Source organism: Hippoglossus stenolepis, chromosome 15 (assembly GCF_022539355.2).
Source record: "Hippoglossus stenolepis isolate QCI-W04-F060 chromosome 15, HSTE1.2, whole genome shotgun sequence".
NCBI lineage: Eukaryota > Metazoa > Chordata > Actinopteri > Pleuronectiformes > Pleuronectidae > Hippoglossus > Hippoglossus stenolepis.
The window spans coordinates 10,113,120-10,133,987 of NC_061497.1; the positions used below are offsets into that span (position 1 = coordinate 10,113,120).

Consider the following 20,868-nt stretch of genomic DNA (forward strand, 5'->3'; position numbering starts at 1 on the left):
AGTTTGTGCGACATCTTTAATTGCTTGTTAAGTATTGACACTGCCACTTCTGAGGGTTTTCTTTTTTTTTTATACGTGAATAAAATCACACGAGGCACTTTGGAGAATTGTTGGAAATCAGTAATTTTGACGTCTAAGAGCATTTCCACAGTCTGCGCTGCGGGGCTGAGAAGCAAGACAAGCGGTAAAATGTAAAGGTCCGTTGGCCTTACAGGTGTGATTGGCAGGTTTTCAGCTCAGCGTCTCGCCCAAGTCTCACTGTTCCTGTGGTTCCTGCTGTTCGCCTCAATGATATCTTTACAGCTTATCCTTTTAAGGTTGGCAGGCGGGCTGGAGCCAATCACAGGTGTCATTGGGTGAGAGGTGAGGTTCACCCTGGACAGGTCGCCGGTGAATGCAGGGCGGACATACAGAGACGAACAAGCATTCACACCTATGGTCAATTCAGGGTCTCCAATTAATCTAAACCCACACAAACACGGGGAGAACAAAAAGACCACTGGCCAAACTTCAAACCATCTTGCTGCGAGGCGGCTGTGCTAACTATTACACCACTGTGCCACCTACCCTGAAGCAGCATTGTTAATTTGACAACAATTGTGTAAGAAAATGCAAGTTTGAATGTATCAGTTGTATTTTCAACTTAATTTGCCCGATAACATCAATTGGCGGTAGGTATTAATTAGTGCGGTAGAACGTACAAAGGATATTCTCCCTCTTGTCCTATGTTCTATAATGGGAAAGCGTTTAGTTTCAAAAGGCATAGAGGTAATGATGTCTGATCCATTGAGTGGGCCACATGGTTTTCATAGTACTGCCATACAAGCCAGTAGCCAGATTTACCTTTAGCCTCAGCGTACTCTCAGGTTTGGCCTGTATCGTTGATAACAAGGCCAAAACACTATGACGCTAAGGTGCACAACTGAGGTTACGTCCCTCACATCCGCTGGTGGCCACTAACACCTGCTAACATCTACTGGTAGTTGTTAAGCTAAATTGTGCAGGAGACCTTCAAATGTACAAGGGACATTCACCATCTTGTCCTATATTCTAAATACCCAATATTGAAATTCACAAAAAAATAAAACTGGATAGCTGCATCTTTAAAGGGGATGTCATATAAATAAAAACACCTCTTGCTGCCACCCAGTCAAGCAGCCGGGCTTCTTTTCAGTACAAATGGAGATTGCTCTGACATTTACAACACACGTAAGTATCTGAAGTCACTGCGCACAATCACCTATTTTACACACTGTTGCTGAACCCGGAGTTTTTGCTGGTTTACTGTGACCTTTCGGAATGTCACAGACAATGAATTACCACAGTGAGATGCTTCCAAGATCATTATGCTCCACATCATTTTCAGACCCGTGTCTCCACAAAATTAGGACAGCGTTGTTTACGGCACACGGTGTATACTTTTCGCTGTTTGCAACTTCACTGCCACAACCATCACGTTGCTAGCTGCTAATAATTTAGTGAACATTTTCACGGCCTCCTGAAGGTCTTTAGCATAAATGTGGCACATTAATGAGAATGGGGACATTAACACAAGATGCTGGACCACTTCCACATCCATTTATGCATGCCTCGACATGTATAATTCAAAACAGAGCTACAGTCTTAATTCAAGATCTTGCCAATTGCTTTTCTCAAATAATGACACCGATATGACTTTCTTTGGTGCTTCTTGAGGATAAAAATGATAAATGGCACACAAAATATATTTATTTTCTGTAGCAAATACATGCAAGTTCTCTGTGTGGAAGAGACTGCATGGACAGAGATACATACTCCAGGGGATCATTAACATGGCTTCAGACGAGGACCTCTTTGCCGACAATAGAGGTGGAACTGTTGGCTCCCAACTTTATTTATTTTGCATGGTACCATGCAAATGGCTATGGAAGGTTTAATGAGAAGAAAACAGAGAGGAATGAACAAAGATGAGTTGCCTCAAGGATATCATTACCACACATCATTACTCTTGACTACACACCGCAGCAGAGACTGGCTGCTGTAAGACGCTAACAGCCCAGAATGGAAGCATTTAAAGGGAACATTGAATCTGGATTGGCGCTGGCTAATTTGGCCACATCGGTCCCCAGACATCCGTCGGTCAGACAAAGGATATGCATGTATGACCTTTCACAGTCTGGAGCACGCTGCGCGCCAAAATCGTGAACCAACAGGGCTGCAGCGGTAGCTTCTGAACACAGCAAAAAGGAGTCAGTGGTCATTTAGAGAGCAAAAGCATCCCCCTCTCCCTCCCTCCTCAGAAGGTCCAGTAACTTTTGACATGATTATTTTTTCTTCAGAGCTGCATTAAGTGCTTAGCAGAAGAAAAAAATAAGAAAGTCATGAGACCAAAACAAATGGCAATCATTTCCGAAGTAGAGAGGGCAATCAGAATGCCATTATACTGTATTTAGAGAGAGGGGGGGGAAAAGCTGGAAAAGTCTAATGGGATTCAGTTCTTTTTTTCTCTCTCTTTATTGGACAGTATGAGTAAAGAGCCAGGGGTACAGAAGACAAAGGGGGGATATCTAACAATGTCCAAGACTAGATTTGTACCCAGGGCATGGCTGGTAAATGGCATGCCCTTTAATCAAGGAGCCACCAGAGGCAACCTTTACCTTCAGACCTATTAATAACTCAACACGTTGACTGAGTAAAGAGCAGGAAAAAGTTGATTTGATCCACGGGAAACAAACGGTTTAATGATGAGATTGATAGAAGCTTGGGATGGGATATTCATTTGACATGGAACTGACAGTGTTGTGGATCATTTGATTCAACAGTGCACGTGATTATGATGAATTAAAAATAATGTACAGCACAAAAAAAATACAAAAGGGTAGTTTGCACAATTTGAACTATATTTGTCACAGTGTAAATTAAAGAGACAACCCACCAAGTCAAATGGTTTCTCTGTTTGTGAAAAAAAAGAAATTTGAGACGTTTTATCACGTGTGTGTGAATAACAAATTATGTCATAGTGATGTATTCAGGGTTATCTTAGCTTTTTTCTTAAACAACAACCTGGTGGCATTAAGTGTATAAGAAAGAGTGTGTTGCTCTAAGGAAGTGCATTATGGGACATGTACGATCCAGCAGTACTACTGACTAAACATCAGGATATCTCTGCCTTTGCTTTTTCAGTCTTTTGTAACTTTTCTCTTGCAAGAAAAAAAACTCCTGTTTGACAATATTTCACCTCTGAACACATTATTTTCAGTTCTTTGAAAGAAACAATGTATCAGTTTGCTAATTTCAAAAAGTCTGCAAAGGAAATCTAACAGCAAGATAAAACAAAGAGTAAAATGAAATATTCACAGTGGTTTATCCATAGATTAACTAACCTGCTGATTCACAACAACTGACAATAGTCTTCATGACTCTGGCTGAATGTTTGGGCTCATTGTCATGCTGCAGAATGAATCTGAGACTTATGGACATTTAGGAAAATGAACTTGTACCAAACACTTGCACCGTACTGTCATGGCACTCAATCCCCCCCTCCAAAATATGGAGGGGTTACCAGCTAACTATGCATGTGAAGAGTGATATTACAAACTTAACTCAAAGTTTCAGGTTATGTCTGAGTCTAAACAGATATAAACAGACATCACTGTAGTTAACATGATGCCGCTACAGATTTCAGGAATGCTTTAAGGTAGAAGGTACCCCACGGCAAAAGGGACCTGAAGCGCCCCACATCGAACCAAACTGAAAGTGAGTAGCATAGGGACTTGTTAAAGGGTTTCCCACCATGGTGTTGTTGCAGTCTCGTGTACAAAACTGATCATAGAACTTTCGTTGTGGACTGACATCTGCTTTTGGGGGCCTCCTGTCAGCTTGGGGCCCTTTAGGCAGTTGCCTGCCCTAACACAACTCCCCTGGCAGATTTTTAAAAACAAACAAGGGTGAGATGTAGGGGAGCAACTAGGGCTTTGTGTGATATTGACTATTTTTGGAATTGTCATTAATTGACATTGAAATGTAAAATAAATCGGTGTTACTATTACATTTAATAAAGAGAAGCCGAATATCCTTCCATATGAGAGACTGGAAGATGACAATGTGCTGCATTTGTCACAGTTTTTGCTCAAAATTATTATTCAACCAACTGACTAATCTTTTCAGCTCTAGTGGACTGTTTAATCACCTTGACTCATATGTTATTTACTCAGCATGTAAATAGTGGGGGAGGTGGGGCAGAGGGATGGAAAACTGGGGCAAAATTCAATACACAACTAGTAGGGGGCAAACTAAGTGTCACAAAAGTCATGTAATCCCAGTAAACAAAGTAAATTTGACGAAAGCAAAAAAATGTAATCTTAATTTTTCAACAGCACTCAGCAGAAACACCCTTCATCATCTCTAAATTGCCTCAGACAGAGCAGAGAGAATCAAGATGGTGAATCCACAGATGGAAGAAGCACCTGCTCTCCCTCCTAAAAAAAAAAAAAAATCTAACAATGCACACTAAAGCAGGCTAAACATAACCACAGCGGTGTTGATCCTGAAATACCTGCACAATAATATTTTTGTATTATTTCTCCACCAACCTATTGACCTGCTGTTGCTCAAATTCTGGGGGAAACAATCTGTTTGGGTGCTCCAGGAAATCCACAACCACCAAAAATAAATAAATGAGAAAAAGAAAATCCATTACTGCTCACCCAGACAGGGGTATCCACTCAGCTATAGAGAAATGGGCTTAAAATGTCAGCATCTGCCACATCTGTCTCACATTCATCAGTCCCCTCGCTCACTGTCTTCCAGCTCCTCTCCTCTCTGGACATGTGTTGGTCTTCTCACGCCCTCAGGCCCACTATATGTGTATATTTAATCAAACTGCATGTTCCATCCCCTTTGGAATCCCACACGATGCACAGTGCTGGTAAGAGCAACCACTTCATAGATAAAAACTCAATCCTTTCTCCTTTATTGAAAACACCGGTGAGTTTATTTTCATTCTCTCTGTCAATACTCCACAACAGCGAGCTCTGCCCAATTCCATTGCTTCTTAACCCAAGTCAGTCATTTCTCATGCATTTATATATCTTAAAAGCTCTACATTGTGATTTAGCAGGATAAATCCTCAAGGACTAAAAGGGCTCCAATGAGACATATTCCATTTATTTCCACACTGCACTGCACAAACTGACCGAGCTGCCACGCAGAGTTACGGTTTCCCGATTTAATCACATTTCTGGATTGAATTTGGGTTCACCAGAAGAGCAGCGACGGCTAACGACAAGGGCCGCTCACCCTGTTTTTTCGTCTGCATTCAAGACACACTGCACAGTGTGTGTGTGGCTCACAGCCTGCACCCAATGACCCCACACTCACAGCTGCTCTCACCCATCCCTGCTCTCCTCTAGCTGTACCGGCTAAATCAAACAGCACAAGAGACACTCACATATCGGATCCTGTTTACCTGTATACTGTTAGTCTAAGCATGATTTTAAGTCATATGTTGGAAGATTCCCTCTTTTTTTTTTGTCATATTCAGCTCCAAGGTCAAGCGAGACTGGATGGTAATTAGTCTCAATCCAATTTCAAGCGGATTGTGAAGTATCCAAGATGGCAGTGAATCATCCCTAAAGAGGAATCATCACATTCAAACAGGAGGGTCTCTATTAGTCCTGTGGGAAATGCACTGATGTGACATTTTGAAGCTTTTAAATTGTTTGTTTTTGCTAGACTGAGTGACATGACAAAATAAGATTTCTTATCACTACAGATTTCATGTCAAGTCAGGGATACCTAGCCATATTTGAAGAGATTAAAGCCAGGCAGCTAAAGGCATCTTTGCCCGAAGTAACAACAATAAAATCTTTATTTCAACAGCCTAATGAGGACGAGGTGTTGTTCTTTTTCAAGCAGTTGTGATGTGAGATCTCTCAGTGGAGTGATGCTGGTTTTGAATCACTGTCACGCCCCTGAATATACAGACTAGACTAATCTTGAATTAACGTGTAATTCTCTCCTCCCAGAGAGATGCTTGGTTTGGATTAAAGATCGGACACTGCAGCGGTTGATCAGGTGTTAGTCACTTGATTGTTTCCCCTTGTATATATATTAAAAGAAAATCTATTGATGTGGCTCCCTCTCATCCATCCAGACGCGCCTCTCCCTCTCCCGCACCTCGCGCCAACACCTCCTCCTCACCTGGCTGCGCGCAAACACACACACACACACACGCACACACACACGCACAGGCACGCACACAGAGAGAGATCACACATCACTTGCATTTTCACAATCAGAGGAACTACCGCCCATGCACACGCACACATATACAAGCCAGCCATACTCCCATTCCACTGTGTAAACACACAGATGCTCCCTCCATCCACGGCCTTACGCAGAGCCAGCCTCCGTCCACTGACGCGGCTGTCAGTGCCGCTGTGGAGGCATTCGCTCCAGCATCACCAGTCAGCTGATGGAGGCTTGTTTTTGGGTGAAATATTTATGAGGGCTTGTCACGACTGGACTCGAACGCGTTGGCTGCGTGTGGTCGCAGTGCGCGGAGCTCTCCTCCTCGTATTTCCCCTTCTCTTCTGAGGGGTTTGGGGGCTGAAACGCAGGCCCAACGTTAAGCCAGGCTTTCAAGGTTGAATCATTCGCCTTGTGCGCGCACAGATGCTCGCTGTCAACCTCGCGTTTCTCGGATTTCTCCGCGTGTAAAAAAAAAAAAAGAAAAAAAAAAAACGCCAGCACGCAGCCAGGCAGGCCCGACGTCTCCTCCGCAGTAGAGCATCGTATTTTTCCTGCTGCTAATTAGGCAGACAGTTGTATTTGTTCAGCGTGACAGCAGCCAGACGATGAAGCCATGATTTATGAAGCCAAACATGAAATGAATGAAGGTGTGATGTCTTACCTTGGTGGGCGAGCAGCCTGTGTCCGGCGCGGATGCAGACTGTGCGCGCCGAGATCCAGTTGCCCAGGCTCGTAAAAATCAGACAACAACAAAACCACGCCGGTTGTTGATGACACAGCTGTCTTGGTGTAGACGGGAGGGAAGGAGGAGAGAGAAAAATGCCTCCCCAGACGTGTCAACTGACGCGCAGAGGAAAAATCTGTTATTCAGACGCATATCACCGGATTGACGCCTTTTCTTGACGCGCAGGATCTTCCATTTTTATGATAAACAGCCACACTGTGCGCACCGAGGCTAGGTGAAGCCTGGCCGGTGCGCGAGCTGACCGAAAACCATCATGCGATTCAATGCGACGTTAGTGAATGAGCGCTCCTCTGCAGAAAACACACGCACAGGTAGAAAAAAAAACACAACAAAAATACACGACATCCATATGTGTGCGTTTCAAAAAAGCCCCCGAATCGACCTCCGCAAAACAAACATGTTTTCAGATCAGCCCAGGAGAGGGAGGGAGAGGGAGGGAGGGAGAGAGAGAGAGAGAGAGAGAGAGAGAGAGAGAGAGAGAGAGAGAGAGAGAGGACGCCAAAACAGAAATGCGCAGATTTCAGCGCGCAGTGTGTCGGTTCAAGCGCTGGGCATCCTCACCGTGCATTTGCATCCATATCAATATTCACACAGGACTTCCTGACAGGAGACCAGTAGTGGTCAATTCATGGGAAAAAAGAAACACACGCACACACACATCAGAGGTGGCTTTGAGTCCAGCTGCGACGAGACGCTGTTATCTGCTTTTTTTAATCAACAGATCGAAAAGAAAATTCCCCTCACAGCTTCACATTCAGCAGCAGGCTCATTCAGTGAGATTCCTGAGAAGATGTACTAACACCACTACTCTTTGCACAACGGACTGTCTGCACACTTCCATGCACATTGCCTTTAGCCACTGTCACAACTGTCTACCTCAGTATTTGCATGATGTGTTTGATGAATGGATGTGAATTTAGTTTGCATTTCTTAGATTTGTATTTGGATATTTATCGGCGGCACCAGGTAGAGACGTGGGGGAAATAAGAGTTGATTTGCACTGATAACTTGTTATTTCTGCCTATTACAATCAAGCCTTTGATTTTTAGACTTTTTTCCCCCAAATATAATAAACTATAGATCATCTTTTTTTTTTTTTTATAACATGAAGTTACACATAGGCAGGACTACCATATGTGACATTATTATGGAAGTGTTGCAGTGATGTAATAGGGGATGAAAATACTATTAAGCATAAAATCAGCTCACACATAAACCCAGTGTTGAGCACCACAGATGCAAAGTAGGCTAAGCCTGCGTGACATTTTGTTTGGACTGAATGTAGATGGCCAGTCAGTATGAAAGCCAAGAGGAAATGAGACATAGCAGAGCCTGAAACCAAAAAGACCTTCATGTTTTCTTGCCATATACTTAAGCAGGCAAATGTAGTGGGGTTTGTTTTTTTGAGGGGAGTCACATGACCAATGCCGACACGCCCCCTGAAGTCCAAGGGGAGATTGGTGAGTAAAGGCGAGGACAGCTGGCACATGGGAGAAGTTTGCCTTCAAGGCTTTACTGCCAGGAAGCCTGAGCATGTGGTTCCACGATGTGAAAGGGTCAATTCTTCTAAAACCCAAACCATCTTTTCAGAAACATAACCAGGCAGTTTTGTTTTGGTTTGAAGTGAGACATGAGGTCCCTCTTGAGAAACACAGAGCTCTTATCACAAAGGTGAAGTCAGGAGAATCTTTGAACTGCCACAGATCTGTATGGCAAAGTGCCGAGGGGGCGAAGTACAGAGGTGCGACAACTGAAAGCAAAAAACAACATCCTAGTAAGGTGTTGGGTCACCTCAATCCACCAGATCAGCCTAAATACACTTTGACATTGATTCCATGACACTCTGGACTCTAAAGGCAGGAAACATAATTCGTCAGAGAGAGAATCCATTGTTAGGCGTTTTGATGATGGAGAGCGCTGTTTAAGAAGTCAGTCCAAAATCTCTTAAAGTCCACAAAGGCCATAGCATAGGATGTGCATCATTGTCACACTCATTAGTTCAGTGGCCTTGGCCTGTGGATGGGTGCATTGTTATCTTGGAAGAGGCCACTCCCATCAAGATAGAAATGTTTCATCATAGGATAAAGGTGCTCACATCTTTTCCTCGTCACCTTCACAAATAAATCTGAGCCAATTGGGCCTGCTCAGCATTTTTATACACACCACAGAGCATGACCAGTGGCTCTGGTCTTTTGTTGATTACACATGTACACTATTTAGAACAGGCACACACAGGACCAGTAAAGACTGGGCTGGTAAAAACTGGATATTTTGTCAGTCCACCAGTCCAACTTTATTTTCCCTACTATTCCCAGTGGCCAGTAAAACACTACTGTCATGATTCCCTCCCAGGTTTGTCCAAACCCGTCCTGGAGCAACACCCATAAACAGCATCACACTCGCTAACTAAATAGAATATGGCTCACTATAGATTTCTATACTTCTAATAAAGTGATGAAAGAATTGAATGAAAGAGAGACTTTGAAAAGAGAGAAGAAAAGTTGGTGTAACAGAAGCTGATCTGGACTTAAGCTCCCTGTGTGATTTGGGGATCAGAGGAGCTGTCCATGGTGCTGAATGGGGATACTGTGTTATAGTGACATTATTGCAAATGTCTACTCTGTGAATCAATTTCTTGTTTATTACCTCCACACCGTGGAGTTTATGTTTTCCTCTGCGTTTGTTTGTTTGTTAGTTAGCAGGTTTACGCAGAAGATACTGAACCCTCAAATTGTTGGCAGTGCGTGATAGAGAAAAGCGCTGTGTATAGAAGTGCAGTATGAATGTGACTTGTACTGTAAAGCACTTTGAGTAGTCAACAAAACCTGAAAAGTGTTTCATAAATGTAGTCAATCTACCATGAGCTTACAAAGTCATCTGAAAAAATGCAAAGCTTTCCTGTTTCCTGATATGATCCAGTTTGCCGTGTTATTTTGCTGCTTTTAGCTCAACACTTCCTCAAGGGACACAATGCCTGCACTTAAAAAGACTTCTATTGTGAAACTTTTGCAGGAAGTGCTGTGCTTCACTAATGGCAGCTTAACTCAGGGGAAGCACGTAGAAGCGTTCAGACTTAATAAGCAAGAACAATATTTACTATTTCTGTTTAAATATTTAAGGTAGAAGAGAAACTCAAACTCAGACTTTGCGATGAGGAAACCAGATGGTGGATTACCTTAGCGCAGTCGAAGTGACTTAATGAAAACAGGAAAAAGTTACGTGACTTCACGCAGAGATGAAGTTACAGTAATACAGTAGATTAATAAAGAATCCAACTCTTAAGTATTTAACTGTAAATGTTTCCTTGTTTATCTGTGACAGTGCTTGCTAGTGTGTATTGGGGGAGTGGATTTGTTATCAGCAGCTTTACATGATCTGGTCAAAGTGCATCTTGCATGTTGAGGTTGTCTGAGCTGGTGAATCTGCATCCATACAAATTTACTTGGGACTAAACTCTTTAATAAGGTAAAGTACTCTGTTCTATTTTCAGCAGTGTGACCATAAGCTTTTCATATTGTTTTAAAGATTTTCAGCCAAATGTGTTTTGTGGTGCTGCTAGCACCACTGATGCATTTTTTATATGTGAGCAAATTAAAAACCCCACTGCCATAGGTTTGCCTGTGGGCTAGTTCATAAGTAAGTCATTTGATCAGGCCTGCAAGTCTTCAAATCTATGTATTCCCTAAAGGCAGATTAGAGCACAAGTTGGAATCCAGCTAACTCGTGCAATCTGATCTCTATAAAGACATCTATCATAAATTACATTATTCAATTAGAGAAAAGAACCTTTGTCTTTTAGTAAAAAGTGCAGTTTTAAGTGTTTTTAATTGCTGAACTGATGTTGTGGCGTTCAGGTTGCAGGAATGACTGAAGTAAAAAGTCCGTGGAAGGTGTTTCTAGAGGTTTTAAGTACTCTGAACGCCGTAATGACCTTTCTTGTCGTAGGTAAGATCCCACCGCACTAACCCTTAATGCACTTGTATGACAAGATACTACATTATCTCATCTGTTTATTCAACTTGTATCTGAGCTCATTTAATCTCTTGTGACCCTAACGTATGCCTTCTCAAACTGTCAATCACATCCAAACCGCAGGAGTGGCTTGTTATATCTTGTTCGTGTATCTTATGTTTACCTCGCTGTGGCCACTCTCCACTCTGTACTTCATATGGATGGTGATGGACTGGCACACTCCTGAAAGAGGTAAAAGAATCATGACATCATTCAAGCATCCATGAGCATAGTAGAATCCCATATGTCAGTTTCATACTACATACATGTTATAGGAAGGTTGTGAACTATTCATAGTGACTCAATGAAGTTCACTCGACAAAGTTGGTTTGTGCTGTTGATGGACTATTTTCCCATGATGCACGGCACAAAGGAAATATAAAAACAGTTGGTGAGCACTACAGATTGCTTATTACTATGAAACTGTTACAGTATGAATACCACTCGCTGTGCAGCAATTCCATAATATATTCTCGCAGGCTATGTTTCATCGCATTTGTTTGTTTAGTTAAGATTATGCGCTACTGAGGACTTCCATGAAACTGAAGGATTTATGTCGAAAGACCCATTACTTGGTGGGTCAGATGAGGGATTTAATTCTACAGATTTAGGATAATTCATGGATCTTGCGAAGAAAATGACATTTAGGGAACAGATATCTATGAGTCTGTGTAACTCGGTGCAGCTTGATTGAATTGGACTGTTGGACCTTGACAGACGTATGTGATATACTGAGGGCAGTTCTAGTTAAATATAGTATATTGTGCCAGTCTTTATAGTAAAGTTTTTAAATTAATGTAGAAGAAATACACATTCTCAGTCTTTTTATACTAACAGGATATGATCATCTTTATGGTGCATGGTTCTTAAGAAATTTATGGTTTTATTGCTTTTTTTGTTGAGCTGTTCTTGGGGCTGTTGCTGTCCATGCAGTGCAAGAGAATGGTGTCTATCAAAAATATGCAATAAAAAAAATCATGTGTCACTTTTCCAGTGTCATCATAAGAAATAGTCAAAACCTGCTTGGAATAAGACGTGGTGTGTGGAACTGGGACACAGCTTATGCTGGATTTTATGCATACTAACTGCAAAGAGAGTGCACTACAGCAATAAGAATATGATATAATGTATAATCTGTATAGTTAGTGCAGGAAGTGATATGAAAATCGTTATCTCTAAGATTTGTAACATCTCCATCAGGGCAGGAGGACAACATTTATGAGGAAGTGGAAAATGTGGGAGCATGTCAGAGACTTTTTCCCGTCAGCCAAAGTAAGTTTCACTTTGACTCTTTAATCACCTGAACCAGTTTGAACAAATGGATGATGTGGCAGTGATTCAATGTATCCAATGTTAAACAAAGGAACCCAAAGATCCGACATTATCTGCAGTGATTCTTTATTCAAGAATATTTAACGATATGGCAACACATCAAAGAGCAAGACATCTTTTTTTACGAAGCACCTTCACTAACACACTTTCATCAAATCTGCAAGTAACCACTAAACCGCTTAAAATTCTATTTTCCGTGGAGAGAATAAATCTACAGTGAAACTGGGCTTGATTTATTGTTAATATCAGAGATTGACTCTATTAATCCTCCTGTGCCTAATTTTTTGCTCAGTTGGTGAAGACAGCCTAGTTGAATCCGAACAAGAACTACATCTTGGGCTACCATCCACATGGCATCATGGGCGCTGGAGCGCTTCACCTGCTTCGGCACAGATAGCTGCGACCTGGAGGCGCTTCTGGGATCTCGGACCTGACCTCTGTCTGTACTGTCCGGCCTCTTCAGGATACCATTCTTTAGGGATTAAGTGATAATGAAGCGCAGGTATTTATAACGCTGCTTCAAAGGGGGCTGAACTCTCTTGTCCGATGGTTTATATGAGGTCAAATCTGATAGAGGCTGATTCTGGCACTGGACCATTAGGTTATTGATGCATTATGGCTACACATATATGTAGCAGAGAAAAAGCAAAAACACAGTTTACTTTGTCAGACTGTTGTCTTGATCAAATCAAACATGATTTTAATTTACAACTGAGCATTTTATAGCATCTTCCTGTTTAAATTTTTCTTGTTACAAACAGAACCACAGTCTCCAGCTGAAGCAAATTGATGTTACTTCTCTTTACTTTTCCTGATCAGGCCTCTTGTCCAGTCAGCAAACAGAGCCTACCCACTCTTACGAAGAGTGGCAAGGAAATGCAGTGCATTGTGATAGGGCGCTGCTGAGTCCCTGGCCTCCACCCTGGAATTAACACAGTGCTTCTGAAGCAGAGAAAGGGATTTGTCAGGGTGGCCCTGGGAGTTTGGGTGAGCACACTCAAAAACACAAAAGAAATCACACTTATCAGCAGGTATTATTGAACTCACATGTAACCAGCAGACCATTGCTTCACACTCGGCTTTAATCTCTGATGATTCTCCCCAGGCGGATCTGGTGCCTGTTTACGCCTTGGGGAGAATGAACTCTTCAAGCAGGTGATTTTTCTCGAGCGAAGTCTAAGTCGCAGGGCTACAGGACCTGTTTAAAACATTCTGGGTTTTGCCTCATGTCTATTTGCCGGTGAGCACTTTGTGATCCCAGCCTTACAGGATTCCAGTCACCACTGTGGGTGAGTATTTCTGTATTCTTGTGTGAGATGCTTTTGCTGTGCTGTCCATTTCACTCTCAAACTGCTTCTTCCAGGAAGCCCACTCCAGTCCCAAAGCGGGTCGCACCTACCAAGGAGGAAGCCATCACTATCACAGAATTTACATCGAGGCTCCCGTGCAAGTTATTCCATCAGAACACAAGGTCAGCTATGGCTTCCTGAGAGTCACAAGTCATGGATCATTTAGACATTTGAATTGCCACATGAACTGGGTAGCTGTGTTTTTATTTTTCTGCTTTAAAATGTGGCTGATGGTGTTGATCCACATGTGTTCCTGTCTTCGTACTGTAAGTTCTACCTGAATTTAAAAGTTAAGAACAAATGTGTCTTATAAAACAATACATAAGATGTGATGCCTTTATGACGGAACGACCATTCACAAAACAGAAAATACGGACGCCTTGTCATGTTATATTTGAAATAATTGATTATATATTACATTATGAAATGTGGCCTGTGTTTGCATGCTTCTCTGTTTTCATGGTTATGTCCACAAAGAGGTTGTGTTTCATCCTCTTGGTTGGTTTGTTTGTAAGCAAGTTTAAAACTACTGGACTGATTACCACAAAAACTGAGGGGATGATTGGTAAGGGGTCAGGGAAGCAACCATGTAATATTGCTGTGGATCTGGACCAGGTGTGATCCAGGAATTTTACAAGATAATCAAAACAAGACTGAAACTGTGGTGTTATTATTTTCGTTTTTTTACCTGTGATTTATAAAGGTATGATAGCGGCCATCTTTCAGAACTGGTTCATGATGCTGCTTTAGGCTGTATTTGTATTATATTGTCCCAGTCTGTAGAGCAAGAGGCAGAAGTTGTGTTATTTTCCTTCAACAGATCATAATCACTGCACTTAGTGCAAAACTTCTATAATTTACTAGTGTGCACTGTCCGAGATGTCAAATTAAAATGTTTGAAAGGGTGACGTCAACATTGGTAATCCAACTGTTTGACCAGCAGAGGGGCAACCATTCCTCACACACCTTCCTCAACTCCTTTACCAGGAGGGTTGAGAGTCTGGGAAACATGAGATACAATGAAAATGTGTGCTTCACCATATCTGACACAAAAACACACCTAATTTTAAGTAAATTATTGTGTTTTTCTATCACAGCAAAAACAAATTGTTTCAGTAAACATCTTAAATTAAATGTAGACATGCGCACAGAAGGACATCAGGGGTCTGAGATGAATTTCGTGGTGGGTTTCAGCTGCTTTTCTAAATCCTTTGTTGCTTTCATCTGCGTAATGTCTCCAAAAATTACACTTACTTGATAAATCATTTTGATAGATATCAATGTAGTTAGAGCATACTTTATTGAGGAAGCAGTTTACAGCAGAAGCAAATTCTCACTTCTGCACAGTAATTACAAAATGCAATTTAAGTAAAGAAATAATCTAATCACCACGTAAAAGCAAGCAGAGCACAACACTGTAACGATCGAGACTGACAGGACCAAGAGAACTTCTTCTAAAAGAAACTTTATATCATCTGCGCGCCCAGGTCGCTAGACATATTCAATGATGTTGCGTGGTCACCTCTGACATTCTGAGATGGTTTACAGAGTACGGAGGAGAGAAACAAAAGACAGAGGTATAGAAATGATCATAAAAAATGGAGGTTCAAAACCTCCAAACCAGAAGATAAAGACAGCTCATAGCAAAGTAAAGATCACACGACAGCTGTTCCACCTAATGTTGCGTGGGCTTTCCCAGGTAGCCACTCTTGACCAAGGAAGCACAGAAGGTTTCTGCTACCTCAGATGTTAGGATAATGAGGTCCACCAGCTGAAACAAAGGAGAGTCAATGAAAACTACTTTGGTCTGACTGACAAACACACTTCACACAGCAAAACAAACAGTGCAGTCAGAGAACGTGACTCTCCATATCCTATCAGTGGTGGACGAGGCTGTCCAAAGCCCTGACCCTGAAGACCTTGAGGAGGAAATGGCATGTTGGGGAGAAAGCAAACCTGTCGGACAAAAACAACCAGAGAATAAAAATACAATTTTGGACAAAACAATTTTATTGTTGAGTTCTGCTGTGCCACAGTGCACAGATTCATGTATTCAGTTTATGTTGAAGATCTACACTTTATTTAAAAGTTTTATTAGATAGACAATGTGTCGAATTTTGACCTGGAGTTGGAAGAGGAGGAATTTTCATCTCTGGTAGCGCTGGTCTCTTACATCCATCAGGAAGTTGTTAAAGAACACTACCCTTTTTTTCACTTCTTCAATTTTGTCCCCATGTTTGTTCAGGATGTGCTTCCAAGACAAACTCTGGGCCCTGTAATTATTTGAAATGCACAATAAGAATCAAGCAACAAAACAGAGAATGTCAATGCAGTAACACAGGTAATGTACAACTTCTAATAGACGAGTGTTCTATCAAAACATTTGGAACAATAGATCTAAATCACATCCCAACCTTCGGTGACACAAACAGTTCTGATATCTTTACTAACAAGCGCCACCTTAAATTTCTTGCCACTCAGTGGACACAGCCATTTGTCCTTCCCCCAGCTCTTGCGTGTTGGCCAACACAACCCTCCACCTCCTCCTGATCCTTTATGCCCATCTTTCCCCTGCCTCATCCTCAGACAGAATTTCCTTTAAACTGAACAAAAGGACTAAGCTTCTCCCTCAATCATCTTCTGCCACTGTTGCACTATTTTAAAATAAATAAAAGTGTGCTTTAAAATACAGTTAATCCTAAGGGTTTGTCCAAACCCGTCCTGGAGCAACACCCATAAACAGCATCACACTCCGCTAACTAAATAGAATATGGCTCACTATAGATTTCTATACTTCTAAGAAAGTGATGAAAGAATTGAATGAAAGAGACTATGAAAAGAGAGAAGAAAAGTTGGTGTAACAGAAGCTGATGGGACTTAAGCTCCTGTGTGATTTGGGGGATCAGAGGAGCTGTCCATGGTGCTGGAATGGGGATACTGTGTTATAGTGACATTATTGCAAATGTCTACTCTGTGAATCAATTTTTGTTTATTACCTCTTACACCTGGAGTTGTTTTCTCATGCTTGTTTGTTTGTTAGTTAGCAGGTTTACGAGAAGATACTGAACCCCTCAAATTGTTGGCAGGGCGTGATAGAGAAAAGCGCTGGGTGTATAGAAGTGCAGTATGAATGTGACTTGTACTGTAAAGCACTTTGAGTAGTCAACAAACCTAAAAAGTGTTTCATAAATGTAGTCAATCTACCATGAGCTTACAAAGTCATCTGAAAATGCAAAGCTTTCCTGTTTCCTGATATGATCCAGTTTGCTGTGTTATTTTGCTGCTTTTAGCCAACACTTCCTCAAGGGACACAATGCCTGCACTTAAAAAGACTTCTCATTGTGAAACTTTTGCAGGAAGTGCTGTGCTTCACTAATGGCAGCTTAACTCAGGGGAAGCACGTAGCGTTCAGATCAATAAGCAAGAACAATATTTACTATTTTGTTTAAATATTTAAGGTAGAAGAGAAACTCAAACTCAGACCTTTGCGATGAGGAAAACCAGATGGTGGATTACCTTAGCTTAGTCGGTGACTTTAATGAAAACAGGGAAAAAGTTACGTGACTCAAGCAGAGATGAAGTTACAGTAATACAGTAGATTAATAAAGAATCCAACCTAAGTATTTAACTGTAAATGTTTCTCTGTTTATCTGTGACAGTGTCACAGTGGTATTGGGGAGTGGATTTGTTATCAGCAGCTTTACATGATCTGGTCAAAGTGCATCTTGCATGTTGAGGTTGTCTGAGCTGGTGAATCTGCATCCATACAAATTTACTTGGGACTAAACTCCCTTAATAAGGTAAAGTACTCTGTTCTATTTTCAGCAGTGTAATTTGCTAAGCTTTCATGTTGTTTTAAAGATTTTCAGCCAATGTGTTTATGCAGTTGCTAGCACCACTGATGCATTTTTTATATGTGAGCAAATTAAACCCCACTGCCATAGGCTTTCTGTGGCTGTCTATTAAGTAAGTCATTTGATCAGCCTGCAAGTCTTTCAAATCTATGTATTCTAAAGGCAGATTATTAGAGCACAAGTTGGAATCCAGCTAACTGCAATCTCGATCTCTATAAAGACATCATCATAATTACATTATTCAATTAGAGAAAAGAACCTTTGTCTTTAGTAAAAAAGTGCAGTTTTAAGTGTTTTTAATTAAGGAACTGATGTTGTGGCGTTCAGGTTGCAGGAATGACTGAAGTAAAAAGTCGGTGGAAGGTGTTTCTAGAGGTTTTAAGTACCTGAACTCCGTAATGACCTTTCTTGGGTCGTAGGTAAGATCCCACCGCACTAACCTCACTGCACTTGTATGACAAGATACTACATTATCTCATCTGTTTACCTAACTTGTATCTGAGCTCATTTAATCTCTTGTGACCCTAACGATGCCTTCTCAAACTGTCAATCACATCCAAACCGCAGGAGTGGCTTGTTATATCTTGTTCAGGTATCTTGCGTTTACTCTCATGGTGGCCACTTCCACTCTGTACTTCATATGGATGTGATGGATCACACACTCCTGAAAGAGTGTAAAAGAATCATGACATCATTCAAGCATCCATGACATAGAACTTCATATGTCGCTCTACTACATACATAAATAGGAAGGTTATGAACTATTCATAGACTCAATGAAGTTCACTGACAGTTGGTTTGTGCTGTTGATGGACTATCTCCATGATGTGCACGGCACAAAGGAAATATAAAAACAGTTGGTGAGCACTACAGATTGCTTATTACTATGAAACTGTTACAGTATGAATACCACTGCTGTGCAGCAATTCCATACAGCATATTGCACTAATCCTGCCAGGGGAGCTTATGTTTTCATCAGCATTTGTTTGTTTGTTAGTTACCAGGATTATGCAAAAGCTACTATAATTACCATGAAATCCTAAGGAAGGGATGTAGTATATGTCAGAAAAGAACCCATTAACCTTTGTGGGTCCAGATGATGGGGCATTTTTGTACTCCTCACAGATTTCAGGAATAATTCATGATCTTGCTGAAAGAAAATCAGGACATTTAGGAACAGATATCTATGAGTCTGTAACTCGTGCAGCTTGGATTGAATTTGAGGGGACTGTTGGACCTTTGACAGACGTATGTGATATACTTGAGGCAGTTCTAGTTAAATATAGTATATTACAGTCTTTATAGTAAAGTTTTTAAATTAATGTAGAAGAAATACACATTCTCAGTCTTTTTATACTAACAGATATGATCATCTTTATGGTGCATGGTGCTGTCACATAAATTTCTTAAGAAATCTATGGTTTTATTGCTTTTTTGTTGAGCTGTTCTTGGGGCTGTTGCTGTCCATGCAGTGCGAGAGAATGGTGTCTATTAAAAATATGCAATAAAATCATGTGTCACTTTTCCAGTGTCATCATAAGAAAGAAGCCAAACCTGCTTGGAATAAGACGTGTGGAACTGGGACACAGCTATGCTGAATTTATGCATACTAACTGTGAAAAAGAGAGTGCACTACAGCAATAAGAATATGATATAATGTATAATCTACAAGTTAGTGTGCAGGAAGTGGTATGAAAATCAAGAGTCTCTAAGATTTGTAAATATCTCCATCAGGGGGCAGGAGGACAACATTTATGAGGAAGTGGAAAATGTGGGAGCATGTCAGAGACTTTTTCCTCACAAAGTAAGTTTCACTTTGACTTTACTACCTGAACCAGTTTGAACAAATGGGATGATGTGGCAGTGATTCAATGTATCCAATGTTAAACAAAGGGAAACTTCAAAGATCTGACATTATCTGCAGTGATTCTTTATTCAAGAATATTTAACGATATGGCAACACATCAAAGAGCAAGACATCTTTTTTACGAAGCACCTCACTAACACATCTTCATCAAATCTGCAAGAACGATCAAACCGCTTAAAATCTCATTTTCCGTGAGAGAATAAATCTACAGTGAAATCATTGGGCTTGATTTATTGTTATTATCAAAGATTCTATTAATCCTCCTGTGCCTAATTTTTTGCTCAGTTGGTGAAGACACGAGTTGAATCCGAACAAACTACATCTGGGCTACCATCCACATGGCATCATGGGCGCTGGAGCAAGCCACCTGCTTCTGCACATAGCTGCGGAATCTTGAGACGTTTCCTGGGATTCGACCGCCGAATTCTACTGTACTGGCCGGGCTCTTCAGATACCATTCTTTAGGATTACATAAATGAGCGCAGGTATTTATAACGTTGCTCAGCAAAAAGGGCTAAACTTCTTGTCCGATAAGCAGTTTATATGAGGTCAAATCTGATAGAGGCTGATTCTGCACTGGACCATTAGGTTATTGATGCATTATGCAGCTACAATAGTATATGTAGTAGAGAAAAAGCAAAACACAGTTTACTGTTGTCTTGATCAAATCAAACATGATTTTAATTTTACAACTGAGCATTTTATAGCATCTTCCCGTTTAAATTTTCTTGCCATGAAACAGAACCACAGTCTCCAGCTGAAGCAAACTGATGTTACCTCTTTACTTTTTCCTGATCAGGCCTTTTGTCCAGTCAGCAAACAGCCTTACCCACCTTCTTACACGAAGAGTGGCAAGGAAATGCAGTGGTGATTGTGATAGGGGCGCTGCTGAGGTCCCTGGCTCCACTCCTGGAATTATGCTTGAAGCAGAGAAAGGGACGTCAGGTGGCCCTGGAGTTTGGGTGAGTACATCAAAACACAAAGAAATCACACTTTATCAGCAGGTATTATTGAACTCACATGTAACCAGCAGACCGCTGCTTCACACTCGGCTTTAATCTCTGATGATCTCTCCCAGGGCGGATCTGGTGCCTGTTTACGCCTTTGGGGAGAATGAACTCTTCAAGCAGGTGATTTTCTCGAGCGAAGTCTAAGTCGCAGGCTACAGGACCTGTTTAAAACATTCTGGGTTTTGCCCATGTCTATTTGCCGAGCACTTTGTGATCCTGCCTTACAGGATTCCAGTCACCACTGTGGGTGAGCATTTCATTCTGTAGATAAGCTTTTGCTGTGCTGTCCATTTCACTCTCAAACTGTCTCTTCCAGTGGGAAGCCCCATCCCAGTCCCTAAGCGACGCACCTACCAAGGAGGAAGCTCTAATTACTATCACAGAATTTACACGAGCCCTGTGCAAGTTATTCACGAACACAAGGTCAGCTATGGCCTCCCTGGAGAGTCACAAGCTGCGGATCATTTAG

At 41.4% G+C, this 20,868-nt stretch overlaps 2 protein-coding genes across 2 annotated transcripts in view; one reads left to right on the forward strand and one right to left on the reverse strand.

Moving 5' to 3' along the window:
- Positions 1–7,385, reverse strand: part of LOC118122021 (neuronal tyrosine-phosphorylated phosphoinositide-3-kinase adapter 1) — a 30,795-nt gene extending 23,410 nt beyond the window's left edge. Inside the window, exon 1 of the mRNA XM_035178408.2 lies at positions 6,893–7,385. The gene's annotated coding sequence lies outside the window, so the exon portion shown is untranslated. The remainder of the gene's footprint in view (positions 1–6,892) is intronic.
- A 3,454-nt stretch (positions 7,386–10,839) lies between these two features.
- On the forward strand, positions 10,840–20,868 carry mogat3b (monoacylglycerol O-acyltransferase 3b). The gene is given in 13 exon segments (XM_047343576.1): positions 10,840–10,921; positions 11,072–11,180; positions 12,187–12,259; positions 12,612–12,692; positions 12,694–12,803; positions 12,855–12,895; positions 13,227–13,288; positions 20,335–20,351; positions 20,468–20,532; positions 20,535–20,574; positions 20,576–20,646; positions 20,716–20,840; positions 20,842–20,868. Coding segments are annotated over 13 exon segments (903 nt in total).